This window comes from Mustela nigripes, chromosome 14 (genome assembly GCF_022355385.1).
Source record: "Mustela nigripes isolate SB6536 chromosome 14, MUSNIG.SB6536, whole genome shotgun sequence".
NCBI lineage: Eukaryota > Metazoa > Chordata > Mammalia > Carnivora > Mustelidae > Mustela > Mustela nigripes.
The window spans coordinates 103,026,178-103,047,507 of record NC_081570.1 but is presented as its reverse complement, the minus strand read 5'-3'; the positions used below and the strand labels follow the sequence as shown (position 1 = coordinate 103,047,507).

The 21,330-nt window shown below is 40.4% G+C and overlaps 1 protein-coding gene across 1 annotated transcript in view; it reads left to right on the top strand.

The window, feature by feature from the left end:
* The first annotated feature begins 9,043 nt into the window (after nt 1-9,043).
* Nucleotides 9,044-21,330, top strand: part of NOTCH2 (notch receptor 2) — a 166,716-nt gene continuing 154,429 nt past the window's right edge. Inside the window, exon 1 of the mRNA XM_059377115.1 lies at nt 9,044-9,402. Coding sequence (XP_059233098.1) covers nt 9,330-9,402 — 73 coding nt within the window. The 5' untranslated portion in view covers nt 9,044-9,329. The remainder of the gene's footprint in view (nt 9,403-21,330) is intronic.

Sequence of the window (21,330 nt, the reverse complement as noted above, 5' to 3'; positions counted from 1 at the left end):
TCCCAATACCAACACAGAAAGCATTCTAGCTCTACCTATCATCAATGCTGGAATATAACACAGACAATAACAATATTACATAGGACAACACAGGAAAAGATTTAAGATATATGAATTCGAGCTTAGAAGCAGGATACAAACTATATGTATGTCATGATTACAGCTCTGAAAGGTGCATATGAAGCAACACCTGAATAAAATATACCAAAATGTTATTAGCAATGGTATCATAGGGGATTTTCCTTTAATTAGAAAAATATATATTTACCTGCTCCGTTTCCGACCTGGGCCGGTTCACCCCACCTTAGGCAACCTGGTGGTCCCCCACTCCCGGGAGGTCACCATATTGATGCCGAACTTAGTGCGGACACCCGATCGGCATAGCGCACTACAGCCCAGAACTCCTGCGCTCAAGCGATCCTCCTGCCTCAGCCTTCCGAGTAGCTGGGACTACAGGCGCGCGCCACCGCGCCCGGCAGAAAAATATATATTTAAATAAAAATATAGAAATAAATAGAATTGGTTCTTCCCCTACTGCCTTTGTCTTTTATTAGATATGTTTAGAAGAGAGTATTTAAAAATAAATAGTTGTAGTGTGGAACCAACCTGTAGAATTATTTGAGCTTCTCTCATCGGAGTGGCAGAGGCAGGGACAGGAAATCCTTGAGTTGTTCCAGAGCCTGTGGCTGGCAAGCAAGAGACTGGGCATCATGCTGTAGGGGAGCACAAAGGAGGTATGTGATCAGGCCCTTGTTTCAATAAACTTGGGAGACCAGGCTTACAATAAATGATTACTGGATAACTTATCCCGTGCTCAGCTGAGTAGTCCAAACAATGGGTGGGGTTGAATCTCTGAGGCTGAGACCTAAGGGCAGGCATACAGACTTTGCAGAAGTCACTTGTGTGCTACTGGAGGTAGTCAGATGAACCCAGGCTGTGCCTCTGACTAGCAGCTGTGTGCTCTTGGGCAACTTCTCAGGCTTCACTTTCTGCCTGTGATGTGGGAATCCTCATACCTACTGATAAGCTCACTGGAGCATTACGAACAGTAAAGCAGATAAAGTGCTTAATACAGTGCCTAACTGACAGCGCTCCATTAATATGTCCTGCCATTATCATTATTAATGTGATGAATGTTATTATTATCCATAAATATTAACGATAGAGGGAACGACTTTTACTTCTTTGGAGGGAATTCAGGGAGGTGTCCCCAGGGTGCTTCTCTCTCATCTCTAAGAGCAATGCTATGAGTTCACTCCAGGACTTGAGGAGGGAAGAGGGAAATATGCAAGGAGGAACTCCATGTTGGTTCTTCTTCTGCATGTATTTGTGCTACTTCCCACCCCCCCCAAACAGGTGTGTATTACTCCAGAGCTTGCTTTCCCCTTCCTCTCCCACTCTTTTGTCTTTCTTCTTTTCAACTCTTCTTACTTCCCTTTCCTCTTCAAGACCCCAAGGGGTGGATAAGGAACTACACTATCTTTTGCATGTTCCGAGTTTTGCTTTTTGAAACTTGAAAGCTGTCTCCTAGTTGCAGCTTGTGGAGTTTCCTCAAATCAGTCTGTGTGCCTGCTATTCGTTCTTCCCCTTAGAGAAGATCTATGCCCCCAACCGCTGCCTTTAATAAATACTTTTAAATGATAGTCATCTGTAGACAGGCAAATCTTCCAGACCATAAAAGTTCAATTAAGGAAGGCTCTTTTGAGGTAACTATATCTTGCAAAAGAAACCAAAAGAGGTGTGAACTGTCCACAGGGCCCTTCTAGGCAATGAGGTGTATTTTCCTGGACTCAGATGTAGATCTTAACGTGGGAACCATTCTGTCTTGCTAGCATCTGTTCTTCTTTTCTTGCTTAGACATTTAACAAGTGGGATAAAAGGGAAAAAGTCAAAGTTTTGCAAGAAAAATGCTTAGACCAGTAATCTGAGCAAGAGAGCAGAGTAGTCGTATTACATTATTCTTAACAAAAATCAAAATGATTAAAAACAAAAACAAGTTAGTATCCAGATCAGGTACAACCACCACTCACCTTCTAAATTCCAATTTTTACATTCCTTCCCACATTCATGAGTAATAATGATGTACTTTCAGCTTTGTTGGAAACCCTATTTGTATATTTTACAAGGTCATTACCTGCAGCACCAGATACCTGCTCTGAGCCCAGCAATTACCACCTCTGTCTCTGCACACATTAGCACACATACACACCACTGATTTGTACTTTCCTATAAAATTACTCTTTCCCTTTTTAATTAGAATGTTTTCAGAAGCAAACCCTATCGTTAAGGCCATGTACGCTTCCATTATAAATACCTGTTGCCAGCCATTAATTATCTCCTGATGAATTACTTTAGAAGATTTTTTAATGCTTACTTTAAAAAGTGAGATTTATTTTCCTTACTTGTGATGCCCCCCTTCATACTTAGTTAACCACTTTGAATTCCACATAATAAGAAGATGTTCCCTTTTCTTCTGCTTCAAGGGACTTAGATGTGATCTGTCCTCAGATAGGATGAAGATTTTTTTTCATACTTTAAGGTGGAAACTTTCTGTATGCTGGGACCTCACTGCTCAAGAATTTCTTGGCTAATTGTGAGAGAAGAATATAAGAATGTTGGGTAGAAACACCTGGATAGTCTCTGAGAACAAAACACCTTAACATTGCATAAATATCTATAGTTGCATAACCATTTTAGTGACTGAAGCACTGCGAGTCATCCAATAATATTGTGGTTTGATAATTACACAGTTGTGGATTTATGCTCCTTTTGAACTGGGGAGATGTCCTGGTGCATACAAACCAATCTTTTTTTGTGTCATTATATATAAAATGTATATTTCGATTTAGTAATTGAATTGTAACACCTCCCAGCATAAAATACTTAGAAAATTTTAAGTTAGGTAGTATTAAAGTGAGGATTCCTATAGGTAAGCTTTCCTGATTACCTCATGGATGGCAGAGAATTTTGGATTCTTTGTTAAGATACCATTCATCAGGTAGTACATGCATGAGGAACAGTTCATTATATAAGGACAATCTCAGATTTTCCTTTTCTTTCTTTTTTTTTTTTTTAAGATTTTATTTATTTATTTGACAGATGGAGATCACAAGTATGCAGAGAGGCAGGCAGAGACAGAGAGGAGGAAGCAGGCTCCCTGCTGAGCAGAGAGCCCATGTGGGGCTTTATCCCAGGACCCTGAGATCACCCTGTCAAGGCAGAAGCTTAACCCACTGAGCCACCCAGGCACCCCAGATTTTCCTGTTCTTGACATCAATTACATTAAAATAGTCACATTCCTAAAAGGGTAACAATATGTCAGGAAGCCCAAATTATAATTTCTTATATTGTTTATACCCTTAATCAGAGCAGAGACAATTAGTTGAAGAGTTGATTGCTTCTTTTTTTTTTTTTTTTAAAGATTTTTATTTATTTGTTAGAGAGAGAGATACAGAGCGCAAGCACAGGCAGACAGAGTGGCAGGCTAGAGGCAGAGGGAGAAGCAGGCTCCCTGCCAAGCAAGGAGCCCGATGTGGGACTCGATCCCAGGACGCTGGGATCATGACCTGAGCCGAAGGCAGCCGCTTAACCAACTGAGCCACCCAGGCGTCCCGAGTTGATTGCTTCTAATTCTCAGAATTAGTTTGAATCTTAAGATGAGCTCCTGTCTTCTGGAAATTGTCCTCTGTTTGACTGAACCTGGTGGACCTCTCAGAGTGTGGGTCTTTATTTTGCACTTACTCCATGCTCCATGCAAGACAAACAACCAACTACTGTGGGGTTTACAAACATGAATGAGAGACAGTTCCTATGTTCAAACTGTTTACAGTCCAGTTTGTATAGGCCACCTCAGTTCATTCATATCTTGTAGGCTGGGGACAGGATGAAATGAAAGTAGCCTTAGAATTAATCACAATGCTCTCTACTTTCCCACAGCCCCATGCTTTATCTCTGTTGTATCTATGTTATTTGTATACTGGCCTTCCAGAATGTACTCTAATCTCCAGAGAACAGGGGCTGGGTCTTGTTCTCAAGTCTATTCTCTCTATATGTCTGTATTGCCACAGAGTCAAGGATGTGCTTTGCAGAGGATAGGCTCTCAAAAAATGTGTTTAAATCAAAGACTGTATTTGCTTGCTTGGACTTCTTAATTACAGTGAGTCAGCTTGTTTTGTACCAGTATTGTGGACTTCACCAATATGGTGAAACTGGTGGACCTCTGCCCAGAGGTGCTCACACTAAAGATGGTCTTGGATGTGCTTCATTACTGTTGCAGGAAGAGACAGTAGAATGAGACTGAATAAGCAGTCAGAAACAGCAGGAGTTTTGTCTCAGCTGTCATTAATTACTTATTTAACCTTGGGCAGGGCACTTAAACTCTATCTCAGTCTCTTCATCTGTGAAATGGGGGATAATAATGACTGGTTTGGCTGTTTCCCATGACTGCTTTGTGAATCAAATGAGATAATATACTTAAAAGTGTTCTGAAAAGCCTAAAGCACTGCAAGAGTACAAGGTATTATTTTGCAAAGAAGTCTTCCTTTCAATTCTTGTTTCCATAAACACTTTTTCACACATCTCCAGGTTCCTGGGTTATGTGGTGAGATGTGTAGAGTAGCTCACCCTAAGCTGTTACGTTCACCAGAATCTTCTCTTTTTATTTTAAAGATTTTATTTCTTTATTTGAGAGAGAGAGAGCGAGCCAGAGAATGTGGGGTGAAGGGCAGAGGGAGAAGCAGACTCCCCGCTGAGCAGGGAGCCAGGTGCGGGACTCGATCCTGGGACTCGATCCTGGGACTCGATCCTGGGACTCGATCCTGGGACTCCAGGATCATGACCAGAGCCAAAGGCAGACACCTAACCAACTGAGCCACCCAGGCACCCCACCAGAATCTTTTCTTCAACATCTGTAGCATTTAACTGATCCGGCCTAGGGTTCTCCGAAAGACCTAGACAATTATGCATCTTTCTCCAATTCATACATATATGTCCTTCATTCAGCATTTATTCAGAACATATTATGAGCACTTATGTGTACTACTGTGAGAGGAACTGGGGCAAAATGGACAACATAGGATCTCTGTCTTTGAGGGACTTGGAAGCCCATGGGATCTGAGAGAATAGACTTGAGAACAAGTAAGTGCTTAATTCTGCATTTGTTTTGAGAGGCAATTCTACCTGAGTTTTAATTAGTAAAGACATCTATGTATATTTTTAGTTTTGACTAAAATGAAAACTAGTGCTGCCTTATTCATATTTTTCTACTGCTAATGGTCTGTAGGTTTTAATTGGGCCCCAGAGACTGAGGTTTTTGTTTTGTTTTGTTTACTTCAGATGAAAGTTTGGGGGATCCCATTTTTCTTTGATTCAGTATTGTTATGAAACTTTAAGAAATAGCAATAGCTAATTAGTTATGGGATTACCTGAATAATTTCCCGCCAATTTTTCCTATAAGGTAAGAATTGCTTCGATTAGAGGCACTGTCCTGGGGAAGACCATCCCCAAGTCCAGTAGAGTAATTAAACTGAAGAGTGCATTTGGGGCTGACATTTCCAGGCAGATTCTGGCATTTCATATCCTTGGCTGTTACTCAAGCTTTGAGACACCACCACATGACCCCCTGGATCCTGAAAGGGATTAGGAAACTAGTCACCTAACTGCACACAGTAGAATTTTGGCTTAGCTTTGGGGAGAGCTCAACAGGAGAAAGTATATTTCCATGCAATTCCATCCTGCTAATCAGTTAGGGTCCTAAAGTAATCAACAGCTGTGGGGGTGCTCCACCTGAACACAACTCTTTCTCTTTCAGCTACATTGATCTCTTGCCATTTTTATCTTCTCTACCAAACTTCCTTTTCCTTCTCTTGTATTTCCTATATCTGAGAGTAGCCCATGATGATCCAAGATACTGAGGTCATTGCTGATTCCTTGACCTACATTTCCTCTCTCATCTAAGCTATTAATAGATTTAGGAGCCAATGCTGCCCATCTTTTCTGCAACCCCACAGCACCTGCCCAAGTTCCTGTCTTGGGGGGAGAGGCTCAGGTCTTTATTGTTTGCCTTCCTCTACTTGTTCCCTATGTCTGAAAAAGCCTTAGACCTCTAAACATGAGATATCTCTTCTCTACCAGATTAATCTTTTGGTTCTTTAATTCTTAGTTCATCTCTTGGGGTCTTCCCGGAAGCCTTCCCTGCCCACTCCTAAGCTGGGACAGGACTCATAGTCCACCAGATGTGAACCTACAATATTCTACCTGTCATACTGGATTTTCATTGTTGGTCACTGGTCTGTCTTTATCCCTCAGGTACTCACACAGGATTTGACCCATGGTAATATTTACCAAAATGCTACATGATGAGTTGGATTGAGTTGTTCTCCTCTCTTAGTCTTTGCCAACTCCAGTTTTTCCCTTGATTTTCAGCTCCCATTTTGTTTTGTTTTGATTCCTTTATATCCATAGCTTCCTTCAAAACATGTCTTTTAAAACACCTCTTTGGTCATAAACTTCTCCTACTTTGATTCATAACATCTAATCTTTATTCCTCTTGTCCTTGTGGCAGTGTATGTAATTTTAAAATGGTAACAAATCCAGCAAAAGTTATATGTGAACATAATAGTTGTTTTTCTTAAAACAGTCACCTTGGGAAATGCACACCTATTTTAATTAGTCAAAGCCACAGTCATTTCTGGAGCCACTCTTTGGGGATGAATCCCTTCACATTTTTCTGAATATATTTTAATAGTGACACAGTTAGTCTTTGCAGGTGAGGTTTAAAATTTGTATAGAGCCAAGTCACCATGAACTATATTTAGTGAGTAAAGAGAATGCTCTAACTGGTAACTCTATGTGTCAACAACTAAAAAGTAATGTTATTATCTTTCTCTGAACATATTTGCACAAGGGAAATTCCAAAGCTATTTTGACTAATTGTGTTATTTTTGAAAAGAGTTTCTAGCATCCCAAGGTGACTACTTTCAATAATAGTACTTGCTTTTTTATTGTAAAGTGCTTATTCAAATCCAGTTTGGAACTTCATAAGCCTCTAATACCTCTTCTCATACTTGTGTAGTGTTGTTTTGTAGACACTGGGAATCAATAAAGCCATGATCTTTGCCCATAAGGACCTCCTAATTAGTTGAGAACACAGAAATACCAACAGTCTTGTGTAAAAAATAGGCATTTTAATAAGATAAAGAAACAGTACAGTGGAGAGACTGTCTGTGAGGGGGAAGAATTTGTTACAGTGTCAGCAAAGCCTTCTCAGGACTGAAGGATTAATAATGATTAGAAGTTCACTAAAAGAAGGAGGGAAAGGGGATGATAAGAGTCCTTCCAAACCAAGGGAACAGAAGGTACAAAGGCTGAAACAAGAAGATATGTTTGGGGGAATCTCAAGTCGTTCAATACTGTTATTGTGTAAAGTTCACAATGGGGGCAGAGAGGATGAGAGATAGGGCCCAATGAAGTAAAGGCCTGTATTTGCTGCTTTTAAAAGTTTGGACTTTATCCTGTAAGAGGCAGGAAGAGTTTCTGTGTGTAGGATTTTCCTTCCCAGTAGGATTGTAAACTCTCACATCCAATTAGTCACATAGGTTTTCACCCCACCCCCCCACTCACCCCTAGCTCCCAAGATTGTCTCAGATCCATTTCTTCCTTTTCATTCTGACATTTACCTCATTAGTTCAGGCCTTCATCTCCTCATGCCTGGAGTGTTTCACAAACTCCTGACTGGTCCCTGGGCTCCAGTTCACCTTTTGCTCCTGACAATCAATTTTACACAGGATTATCAGAGCAACTTTCCTTTCCATCAAGTCTCACTCCTGTTCAAAAGCCTTCAGTGGTTTTCTATGATCTGAGAGATAACTACACCTCCCCCTTCTCAGTTGGTCCTTCAAGATCTTACCAATCTGGTCCCAATCCTCCTTCCCTCCTTGACTCCTATCACTGCAAATAGTGCCAGAACTCATCTGCTTATTCTCTTATCTGTACCTTTGCTTTTATGGTGGCTGTCCCCTGGAATGTTACAACCACACAACCCTTGTTGCTTGTTCTGTTTCCAGCTGTTTTCTTTTACAAATAGTAAGCCCACATATACCCATGCTTGATCCTATTCCCCACTCTCCTCCCTGGAAGTAACTACTATTCTGGTTATATTTTATTACTATATACTGCATGGTATGCATCCATAAATAATATATAGTATTGTTTTGAAAAAATTTAAACATACATAAATGATACTCTTTACATCTCCTTTTGCATTGAGCTTTTCACTGTCATTTTATTCCTGAGTTATCCCTATTGAATATATGAATATAGTCTCATCTATTGCTGTATCTCATTTTATAAATATGCCATACATTATTCATGGGTGGGATTTAGGCTGTTTCCAATTGTTGGCTTTTACAGGGATTCAGGGTGTCATATATGTCAGTTGTTGGCTTTTATAAACAATGTTACAATGAATATCTTCAGCAAAACAGGATTCTCCTCAAGTGGCTTGTGCATCCTCCGACTGCAGTAAGATCCCATTGTGCTGAGGACATTGATACGCAAAGTAAGGGATTTAAAGAAATACTTGCTGAATGAATGAATGAATGGTGTAGCACACAACTGGGGTTGATGGCCCAGTTCCTGGTCAATGGGCTTGGCGCCTGAGCCCCCATTTCCTTCTTTGACAGCGCTGGTCCTTCTCTAGCTGGCCCGGAGTGTGTGTAAGTGTGGGGGCGTGGGGGCGACACTTATCTCACGGGAAGGGGTCTCTCGCTCCCGGCAAGTTCACGGTCTCTGCAACCCTAGCGTCTGAAGTTCAGGGTCCTATCACCCACCTCCTTCGACAGAGGCCCAGCCCAGCGAGGCAGTCCAGCGCCGACTGAGTTAAGGCGCGTCGAGATCAGACGCGGGCTGGAGAAGGCTTGGAGGGGCAGTCGGAGGACTCGTAGTAGATCCCTCCGCGCGCAGCTCGGGCCGGCGCTTCTTCCTGCGGGAAACCCCTGGGTGCAGAAGGCGGCGGGGCCCGGCCGTGGCGACAGGGGGGCGGGGTTTGCGGCGGGAGGAGGCGGCTGAGGCGGAAGGACACACGAGGCTGCTTCGCTGCACAGCCGAGAAAGTTTCAGCCAAACTTCGGGCGGCGGCTGAGGCGGCGGCCCGGGATTGGCAGACCCGGGGTGCGGGCAGTGGGGACACTTACGCCTGAGCTTCGGGGCACAGCTCGAGGCCGTGAGCCGCAGAACAGGAGGAGGAAAGAAGAGAGTGGGGGATCCTCTGTGGGGACCCCCTCCTCATGTGGATCTGCGCAGGCGGAGGCGGCGGAGGAGGCGACCGAGAAGATGCCCGCCCTGCGCCCCGCTCCGCTGTGGGCACTGCTGGCGCTCTGGCTGTGCCGCGCGGCCCCCGCGCGTGGTGAGTATGGGGCCGAGGTGTGCTGTCCCTGTCCCGGGGCCCGCGCACCGCCACCGCGGCCCGACCGGCCACCTGGGGCGATCATCCCCCCCCCCCCCTTCCGTCCTCCACTCTGCGAGGAGGCCGGGCTCGAGTGAGGCCACTCGGTTCCCCAAAGTTTGGACACAGTCAGGGCCTCCTTCCCCGCACTCCCTGCCGCCTCCTACGCTCCGCGACCGGTGGCCCCACACACGCCTCCTCGGCTGAAGGGGGGGCGGGCCGCGAGCCTCAGAAACTCGCTTTCCCAGGCGCTTGAGTTCGGGGAGTTGGGCTGTTCTGCCCTTTGATTCCGCGTTTCCTGGGGTCGAGGGAGAGAGCCGAGTGCCGGCTGCGCGAGACGAACCCTCGCCGGCCGGGGACCGCAGATGGGCTGAGCAAAGGAATGCCAGATTCTGGCGTGGAGGGAGCGGGGGCAGGGCCTCCGAGCGCTCAACGGCTTGTACCTCCGCTGCCAGACTTAGCCCTGGCGGAGGGAGGCACGCAGTCCGGGTGGGTGGGTTTGGTTTGGATGGGGACAGGGTTTCGTGGTGCGCCAGAGTCCTGACACTCCGAATCCCTGCTCCCGATGAATCCGGTGTGTTTTGCTCGGGGACTTTGAAAGGTGGAGGCAGGAGCAGTAGGCAAACTGGTGTGGCTGCATGCTGAGCCACATGATTTAAAAATCTCGACTGCTGTTATTCTTTCCGAGGCGCTGAGCTTGGGCGCTGTTTCAGACTCTGTGTCCAGCCCCAGGAATGTGGTGTGACGATCACCAACTCCTCCAACCTGGCAGCGGCATTTGCTGCTCTTTTGGCATGGTTGGGGGTGGGGCAGGGGCGGGTGAGGAAAAGTGGATACGTTAATTCAAAGTGCTTCCTTGGAAAGCCTCTTTATGGTTGGATATGAGCAGCAGTCTTTCCGAACACGGTTGGACCGAGGAAAGGGAAATCGAATCACGTCTTATCCATCCCACCCATAGTCTTAGATTCCGATTTTCTTCAGACTGTTTGGTAGAAACAGCTTGGCTTTTGGAGCCCTTTGTAATCCTGGGTTCAAATCCAGCTCTGCCACCAACCAAATGGGAATGAAATTACCCAGCTAATAGGGTTAATTAAGAGAATGTATATTAAACCCATGGCATATAAGGTATTCAGAAAGTACTTTCAGGACAGGGCTGTGTTTTATTTTTAATGAACTCTGCTTCCAGTGGGTTGGTAGCTTATGCATGTTTGTTAAACTGAGATTTCTTCTTTTCCTAGCCTAATCCGAGGAAAGTTTTTACCTTTACCAAAAAAACCTGGTACATGACCTATGTCTTTTTGCAAAGAAAAGGTTAAAAAGATGATGAGCTTCAGAAAAATTTGCTCTTTGTTCATTGTTAACAGACAGTTGGCATGCCAATCACAGATGTTTTAAAGAGAACACATTTTTTGTTTGTTTGTTTTAATCTTTTTATCAGAGTACTGAATTTTCATCACTAACCAGGTACTTCTTGGAAAGCTCTAATTCCATGCACCACTATGTCCCTAAGGATTTCAGAAGTGGACCAGGAGGCTGTGTGATGATGAACCAGAAATCATTGTTTCAGAAGCATTTAACGAAATAGGATGGCATTTTTGCCTTTCCTTTTTCTTTTGAGTAAAAGCTTGACTGTAAGTGTAGATTTATGATAAAAAGGACTATAAACAATGGGCTAGTTTGAGGATTACAATCCTTGGTTTCTACCATTAACTTGGTTTAGTAAATAACTTAATCTTCATGGTAGGTACTCTCCTCATTTATGAAAAGAGCTGAAGAAATAATCTTAGAGAGTTGGAGGGAATAATAAATAAGACTGCAAAGCAATTTTTAAAATTAAGTGTTAAATGGTAAGATTGATGGCAGAAATTGGATTACTTTGACACATAAGGCTTCTCTCATTCTAGGACCTCAGTACATAGAATGATACCCTCTTTTATACTTTGGTACTGATGACATAGTGCTATTACAATACAGCAAGCTTTAAGGTGGACAAGTTGAATGTTAGTTACTTCAAAGGACTAGATATGGATATGTTGATTTTTAGACAAGTGTTCTTCAGATGCTAAACTACTGCAATAAAATATTTTAAAAACCTGTTTTTTGGTATAAATCTTAAATCTTTTCAGAGTCTAGTAGAGAAGGCTTCTTGAATCTTCTTGATCTGTTATCATTGTGTTTTTGTCAAGGTACCAATTTTAATACATTCTTCCCAATTTTTGAGTGTTCCTGTATTTGGGATTGTGGCCAGTTGTTAATTTAAATATCATTGAGTTCCCAGGGCAAGAAGGAGTCAACCCATCTGTCTGATTGTCTAAACAGCTATCCAAAACCACCTCTTGCTCTTTGTTTTCTTTTGCTTTGTAATGGGAAGTGATTCCCTGGTTTTAAAGCCTGCTAGATAATTTCTCAGCTGAATTCTTCTCTTGCTTTTAAAAAAATAAATCACAAAGAGCAATTTTTTTTTTCATTCAGTTGAGGATGAAGTTTATCCTAACACTATTTTTCTTTTTTTTTTCTTTCTTTTGGTTCTTTCTATATTATTATTCTTCGGCAGGGACAGGGTGGGAGTGGTAGAGGGAGGAGGAAGGAGAGTGATTATCTCTTGTCTTTCTTTTCTTTTTCCTGATGTTTTGATTTTTAAAAATTATTTACCCACATCTCCTTGTCATCCCACTGTGCTATTCCCACTCTACTGTCTCTTCCATGGGCTTCCTGTGGTATAGAGGAGTAAACGTTTCGTTTACCTGAATTGTATTTGCTGACTTCAGGACCTTTAGAAAATGTTGAAATTCAGTGGGATATGCTTGGATGCTTCAGAGCAGTCTTACAATACATTTTAAAAATATCACACCCGCAGAAATTCTATTTTGCCCACAAAATTTGCATTGATCTAGTTCCCACTCTGATGCCATTCCTGGTGGTTCTTCTCCGTACCCCATCCCCTGTGATAGAAGGAGGCTCCATGTCCTGGCTGCATCAAAATCAGACTCAACACCCAGGGATTCTGATACAGCAGGTCTGAGAACCTGTGTTTTTCAAGGTTTACGGTAACTTCTTGGAATCTACTGATAGTTCATTATTCTGCCTTGAAGTGTATATAGTGTGTATATGGGGGGGTCTTTCCTTCTTAATTTTAATAATTTCCAGAATTAATCTAACCTTAGCTATACCAGTGTTTTAACCCTCTATCAAAGATTTTTAAAATTGCTAAATAAAATCTGTTGAGTATAATGCCATTTCTTCTTGTTCATCTGGACACAGTGGGTCTCCATTGTCTCTTTAGAAGGGCTTCATATATTTGAAAGATATATTATAAATCCTCTCCCAGATCCTTTTCTTTTCTGTTGTCCTTTTTTCTTCAAGCTTCATTCATATATATAATTTTGGACTCCCTTTATTTATCCTTGAATGAAAATATAGTAAGAGATTTTACATTTTACTGATATTATGTTTCCATTTGTTAATTTAAGTGCTTGCTTTCTTGACATTTCTGTCTGGATGCCACAAGTTGAATGTTTCATTTCCCTCTTCTTTCCCTTTTTTGCAAATGACTTGAAACCAGAAGGTTTATTTTCTTCTACTCTGCTGTTTTTATTGGTTTACCATATGTATAATACTTTGGAAAGATCACTGGACTAGGAGCCAGAAGACCAGTATTCTCCTCCAGGTCTATATTTAATCTTTTTATTGTATTGTAATCTTGTGAGAGGGATTTTGGTCCTCCATTTGCTCACATATGTTGTCCATAGTCAACTGAGCCAGTTAGAGTTGAGACTAGAATCTCTCCTTTGGTCCTCAGTCCAGTGCTTCCTCCACTCTCCACACCACTTCTATCTTTTGTACAAATGAGCACATGTACACGAAAACACTTAGAACATCCTCAAGTGCTTATTGTTAGTGTGTACTTCTTGAGGAAGAGAATTGTGTTTTTTCATTTGTACATTTTTTCCCTAATGCCCTTTCCCTGTACCTGGCACAGTGTCTTGGCATCTAATAGACATTCAATAATTGTTCGTTCAATTGAACAATTACTTATAGTCATTTTCTTATTCTAGATTACTATGGTAATCCAAGACAGTTTTTTTTTTTTTTTATAGTATTTTCAAGAGTCATTGCTTACCTTGCATTTGGGGAAAAACCAAATTTTTCCCTTCCCCAGATGTTTTATTTAAACTTGCAATTTTGAAATTAAATGTGTGTGTGTGTGTGTGTGTGTGTATGTGTGTGTGTGGTTTCTTCTCTTTTTTTTCTGATCACTTCTGCAAATCATAAAGGTCACTTTGACTTTGGAATTTAACCTCAAAGGCGCTGTCATCCACCCCCTGCCTCTCACTTGAGCTGTTTCTACTGTTTCCTGTATTACTATATCACTAGGTCAGCAATTTCTGTTATTTTGTTCAGAGTTGCCACACTTTATTGTAATTTGGTCATTTGGGGGATTATTGGAATGGTATTTTTAAAATTAGAGTTAACTAAGTTAATGTTTGTTTTGATGATTTTTTTGAGGTTTTAAAAAATTTTTATTATGAGCTTGATATCACAAACTAGTATTAGACTAAGAGGATATATACGTTTAGTAAAGTTTTTTTTTTCCCTACCAAGAAAGTTCCTTAAAAGCCACTACCACAAACAAAACTCCAAAGATGAGATGTGATAAGGAAAACCTTGAGAGAACCATATAGTGCCTGAGCTATCTCTGCAACAAGGTTTACTCCTTGAGGGGAGGTACTACATCATACATATCTCTTCTCTGGTTGATAAAACTTGTTTGGCATATGCCCAGCATGTAGCGTCATCCAAGTAACAGGTCGGCTTTGTTATATAGCACCTGTGACTCCTGCTCTGTCCTCCCCACATTTGGGACATTTTAGAGGAGAGGCCCATGGTGAGTGAGGGGTGTGTCTTTATGCTCCTTTCTCCTTTGAAAAGAAAAGATCAGTTGGAAAGATGACCCCACCTGTAGACTTTTATACTATCTCTTTATTAATTAATGGGTAGCTGAAATTTTCCTCTTTGTTGACTTATGTGTTGGCAGAAGCTTTAAAATCCATCTAGTCCTTCTATCCTTTCCATGCTGGATCTGCTCCTCTTACAACATCCTTGTCAAGAGGTGGCCTACCTCTTGTGGTAGCTTCCTGCCTTTGGAGGCAGCTTAGTTCATCTCTGGACAACTCTGATTTTTAGAAAGATTTTCTTGTATTCATTTGCAGTCTGTCTCCATATGACTTGTGCCCCTTGGCATCTTCTCAGGAATTGGCCCTATAGAGTCCTGAGTCCTGCGTGAGTAACAAGGATCCAAAGGAGTACTCTTCACTGAATTGATACCTACCTCTCCATAAAAAGAGTTAGACCTAGTGAGGGGCATGAAGATGATTCCATCTGGGGTGTTTTCCTGGAGATTCTGATTCAGTGGGTCTGAAATAATGTCTGGGAATTTGTATATTTAAGAAATAGCCAGTTAATTTATATATTAGGGAACTCTGGAATCATTGCAGAGTGAATGCAGAGAAACCAAGGATTTTTTTGGTTTATTTTTGTTTATTTGTTCTTTTATAGTACTAGAGGTAGGTTGCTTTGCCTGGGTCTTGTAGTCATTTTCTACCCTTGAAAATGCTTGCTTCTTGCTAAATGCCTAGCTTGCTGGCGAAGTTGCTCTGGTATCCCCAGAAGGCCAGTAAAGTTGTTTTGTCTTAAAAAAAAAATCTACAAACTATTCAGAATCTTAGGGCTGCTGTGTATGTGTTGTATATGAATTTGGTGAAAGCCTTCTTATCCCTTCATCAGAATGTTACCAGAGATGCCAGAATACATAGGTGTTCATTGGGTTTTTTTGGTGTCCACTATGGAATTCTGTCCTACTCCTTGTGATGACACTGCCTTTGAAGATGTCTCCTTTTTCACCTGTGAACACATACCTGGTATCAGGGATTTCCCTCAAATGTGTTAGTGCAAAGAGATAAAGGCCACTCCTTTCATGCAGTCCTGCCTTCGGGCTGTCTGGGCTGCTGCTGCAAATGGAGTAAGGAGGGAGAATAAAGAGGAAATCAAGGGTCTCTGGAGCAGAACAGAGCATTCTGTAAGAAGGGGCCCAGGGGTGCTCCTCTGACAAAGACACTGTCCTTTATAGGATCTAGAAAGTGACTTCAGATCTGAAACGATCAACTCAGGGCCTGTGGGTGGACAAACTGCAGTTTTCATTTATAGTGGTAGGTTTGCTGTAGATCTGTGCTTTCGTCCTTTCCTTTTTGAGACAGATACTAGTTGTGTGGCAGAAAATGTGTTGTGACCTTAAAAAGAAGAGTAAAGCCAAGAAGAGGGGTTGATAAAAGCCGGAGCTTGGAGTGTGAGAAGTGAGATAATTATTGCATTTATTTATATGTGTAAATATGTAAGCTTCCATATAAGACTCTGGTAGGAGCTCTAGCTCTTGGCTCTGAGATTTATTATCTTTGTAGTTCTTCTGTCCCAGTGATGTGTCAGGGAGGATTGTGGTGTGTGTTATCCTTAATTTGTGTGTTTCTTCATGTGGTAGGGAGTACGGGGTATTCTGCTTTTGTAGATGTGTGGGAATCTTTTGACCAAGCAGAAGATAGGGCCCTGCCTCCAAGGAGCTGACATCATTGTGGAGATAAAGCAGATGAGCACACAAGCAGGAATATGAAATACAAGTCATTTAAGTCACTTATCTACAGTCTCAGAAAACAGTTTCCTGCATTTGGGGTGACTAAGAGCTGTAGGGTCTAGGGGAGTAAGCTGCAAGTTTACTAGGGAATAGTGACTCCTGGCGCACTCTTGCTAGGCTTGTCTGCTATTCGCCCCTTCCTCTTTTGTAACTTAGAAGTATCAAAACTTAACTTGAGGAACAGATAAAGGCCCCTTTGTCTGGTGGGGGTCTGAATGTAAATTTGGCATATGTTGTGGTATCTATTATGTTTGTCAGTAGGTTTGTGGCAAGAGAGAGGGCTGGTCTTAGTCCTGGATGCCAGGCCTGATCTAGAACAAGTTAAGGTGGAGATAGCTTCTTTGGAAGATCTAGTTCTCAGTGGCAGTAGCTGAAGGAACTTCTTGTCATGGCCAGGCAATGACTGAGGTACAGTATGGACACACCCAGAGCTGCTGCCTCAGGTGGCATTGATTAATCATACTAACATCTCCCTTACCCACTGTGCTTGTCTTGGCAAAACCCTGTTCTACCAGCTCCTCAAAGTTTGTGTTTTACTAGATATGATTGAGCAGAGTCTTGGGGGGTCATTTTACTGTCCTTTGCCACTCCTGAACTGCGGGTCAGTTACATTGGTCCAACTCTGGTGTCCTTGGACTTTGGCCATTAAGTGAGGGGCCTTGGTCTTTTTTCCCATTGGACTGAAGCACCTTCCCCAGAGGCCTGCCTGAGGCAGTTTCTAGTCTTCAAGTCAGTTCCTTTCAGAATATTGGCACCTGGGCAGTGACTCTGATTCTTTGAATACGTCAGCCAAACTTCATGCCAAAATGGACTCAAAGCTTCACAAAGACAGGTTGGATCTATGGGTGTTGCAGAACCTGTTTCTGGATTAAGAGTAGCTCCCCCACCCTTATATATATTTAATCATATGAAGAAAGCATGTGTGTATTTTATGAAGTAAGGAAAACATGACGATAATATTTTGATTGGAGTTGGATATCGTCTCCTCCATAATATGTTGTCTTTTAACAAATAGCATTGCTTTAAAATACAATTTTGCTTGCTGAATATAATATTGTACAAGAAGATGTGTTTACATTCTGAAATACACTGCCTTGTTCAGAGACAGGTACATTTTTAAACTGTTTGCTTTTTTTTCATATCTTTTTACTCTCTGTCTTGTGAGGAGATTCTGGAAAGTTTTTAAGCCTTGAAGATTAAATAGTGTATTTTAACTGACCCTAGGAGGGACAGGTTGCTATGCTGGCATATTTATCCAACATTTAAATTAGATAATTGAATAGTGCTTACTCACTAATATCTTCTGTTGAGTCTCTGAATGTGAATAGTCAGAAAACTAGACAGTGCTAATGTGTTAACTTCTCTAAATGGTAATTGTAGTGAGCTGCAAAGAAACTTGTTTAATTCTCTGCTTTCACATGCTTTCGTCCAGAAAGTGTTGAGACTTGTTGAAGTTTGAGGATGTGTATATTTTGATTATGATTTTTATTATGTTTTTGTTTGCCATGAACATGCCTTTATTTATTTGCTAGATCTTCTTTAATTGGAAATGTTAAGGACATTTACTTTATTACAACATTTGAAACACTTTCTAATCTTTATGAGGATTATTAGAGGAAGGATATATCTGTGAATCATTCAAGTCCTTTGGTCCTGTGTTACTATTTAAAGTAAGTGACAATGTTTCATGACTCCTGTGACATATACTTCCTAAGAGACTTAAGGAAAATGGTTGTACCTAAAAACAAACATTGTAATATTTTAATGTAGGTTTACATAGTAATAATTATTCCTCATTTTTATACATAATTAACTTATATTTATATATTTTTTCTTTTCTCTGGTATCTTTACATGATTTTTTTTGGAGGAGGAGGTTACTTAAAAAGTAGTTAAGGATGTTGAAAAATCTAAAAGAGTGTGAGAAAAATAGTCACAATTATCCCACTCAGTATTTTGGTGTACATCTTTTTTTTTTTTCCCCTACCTGTAGTTTTAAAATGTTTTGATTCATAATATATATACACACAATTTTCTGTGCTGCCTTTCTTTGATGGTTATAAATATTTATCATATTTTTAAGCATTTTTTCATAAATTGAATTTTATTGGCTAAGTACTATTCTTTTAAAAATATTCTTGTTTTCTGAGCTGAAGTCAAGTGTCGGATGCTTAACTGACTGGGCCACCCAGATGTCCCAATAATATTCTTATTAATTGGGTTACTATGTTTTGACCATTCCTTGGTTTGGTTGCATATTTAGTTGGTTCCATTTTTTTCCTATATAAATGATACTCATCTTCATACAGAAATAGATTTGCAGAAGAAAAATTGCTATGCCAAAGAGAGTGATTTAAAAGAATTAGGAAACAGAATTTAAAAACAAACAGGAAAACATAGAAGAAAATTAAAATCTCTAATAATTCCATCACCTCCAGCCAAAACCCACAATTAATATATTGGTACATTGTAGACAGGTTTTTTTTTTTCCCCCTCTGTCTATTATTGCAGTTGGGAGATTAGCATATGTATAGTTTTATCATCTGCTTCTGCGCTACTTAAAATACTGTGAATGTTTTCTTATATATATATATATTTTCTTTAATGATATTAAAGGCTGCATACTGTTCTATCTTAAGGATCAGATATATATATATATATATGTTTATATATATAATTTAAACTGAAATCAATTCTTAGTTTGTAATGTTTTTATAATTATAAATAATGCTATAATGAAATTCTTACGTATAAATCTTGGTAGGAATATTTATTTTGTTAACACTAAGTTCTCAGAAGTCAATTTATTGTATCAAAGAGTGTGGACCTTTTTGTGTCTTTGATATACACTGCCAAATTCCCTTCCATATAGTTGGACCAACCTGTAGTTCATTAGCAGAATATGAAACTGCCAGTGTTGCCAGCTATGTTCAACACTGATTTTTGTTTTTAAAACTTAACCAATTTGATAAGTGGTAGATGCTTCCTCACCTTAATTTGCCTCCCTGATTACACAGTGATATTAAATGGTTTTTCATATGGTCAGTGGCCACTTATTTACTTATTTTGGTAATCTGTGTCTTTTACCCCTCGAGATACTTGTTTTTTTGTTACTGATTTATATATTAAGGCTATGAGTCCTTTGTCTTAAATGTGTTGAAACATTTCAGATTACTACTAATATATGTATTTTTTTCTTCCAAATGTTTATTTAAGTTCGAGTTAGTTAACATATAGTGTAATATTGGTTTCAGGAGTGGAATTTAGTGATTCATCACTTACATATATAACACCCAGTGCTCATCGTAACAAATGCCCTCCTTAATACCCATTGCTACCAATACTGATATTGAAAACTGTTTATTTTTTTATTTTATTTATATTTAATTTTTATTTTTATATTATTTTATTTATTTATTTATTATTTATATTTTATTTTTATTTTTTAATCCTTTGACTTATAATGAGCTTGGTCAGTTTTCTTTGTATTTGTTAACTGGTATTTTCTTTTGCTAATTTAAGGTTCTTATCTGTATCATAAAACAACAGGCTGTCTGTTGTATATGCTCAGGAAATGCACATTTAACCTTTTATAAAAAAAATACTGGAGGAAAACAGTATTTTCTGGAGGTAAATATGTGATTTTTGGTGCGTTGAGGGTAATCTGCTTATGTCCTGTCTTCCTGGATAGCCAAGATTTTTGAAGTATGTAACATCCCTAAAAGGCAGGACTTGTGCTTTACTAAATCTGACAGTTTGACCTAATTGATAATTGTACTGTGGTCTAGCCAGTCAGTTTGGTCAGACAACAGGATGACTAAGATTCCCTCCCCTCTCTCCTCACCAAATTGATTAGTTGTGGGACAGAACTGACTGAATCAACCTGTTGTTTTGGCACCCCATGGACACCACCTGTTTCTTCAATTTCTCCCTCCAGCTTCCCACTGCCCTACTGCAGTGCTGTGTGCACGGTGGGTAGGAGATCAGTGTTGTTGCTGAAGAATGTTGCAATAAAGAAGAGTAGACTGCTTGTTTTTCAAGCTTGTATGTTCTTAAGGTACCCTGCTGCTTTTGACATTAAGAGCTCCAGCTGAACTGTTGTATGTGGAAGCCCTGCAGGTCTTAAGTGTTTGATTCAGAGTAATTTCAGGCAATATGAATGCTTTCTTAAGTATCATTGGAATTTACTGGGCTGGTCGTTTGCCAGCTATTGCCATATTTAGTATGAAAAGACCTGGGGAACAAGGACATTTCTGATCAACCAAAGAAGGAAAGCTTTCTGAAGAGGATTGTGACTCTTTTTGTTTTGTTTTTTAGGTGTGGTTAAGAAAATGCCAGTTAAGAGATTCAATTTGTGTCCACTGGTCTTTGTTTCTATGCCCCATCCAATTTCTACCTATAAAATTAGTTTATGGGTAGGAAGAGAGATTTGATAGTGAAGCCCTTTCTTACCCTGAAGTCTACTGTTTCTGGGAGGAAATTAGAGAATTCTTACGCCTAGACTGTGCATTGAGAGGCTTACTCAGTAGATGAAGCTGCTGACTAAAAAACAGGTTGATGGGTGCTTATTCTCATCTCTTCTTGAAGGCTTATTCATTTTCTGCTCTGTCATGATCTGAATTTATTTTGGCCCAGTCCTTTTCTCCATCCTTCTTTTGGAACCATCAGCCTTCCCTCTATGGCTTAAAATTTCTCTGCCTGTTTTTCCATTTTAAAGATGAAGATAGTGTTTGGATCAGTCAATATAACTAACACAAAACTTATTTGCTTAAAGTAAAACAACCCCAACATTTACATAGCTATGTAGAGTTTACAGAACCCTCTTATGTAATTGCCTCCTTTATTCTTCATGAAACCTTGCTGGAAACTGAGCCTCAGAGGAGTTACTGGCTTGTATACCATTGTTTAGCTCTAGATAATAAGTGACAGAGCTGGGACTAAAACTTGTGGTTTGACTTTTTAAACCTCAGCTTTTTTTTTTTTTTTTTAACATTTTGTTGAATTCTAACTATGTGTCTGTCATTTTGCTAGGGCTTTACATATATTTCCTCATTTAATTCATGTGGCTGTTTTAGGGTAGACAGTATATAACTGTTCTACAGATAAGGAATTTGGCACTTAGATTCATAGCTTTGGGTGTTGGGGTGAATAATGTGGTTAATGAAGAATGGAGCCGGGATTCAAACCTCTGGCTCCAGAGCGTCTTCA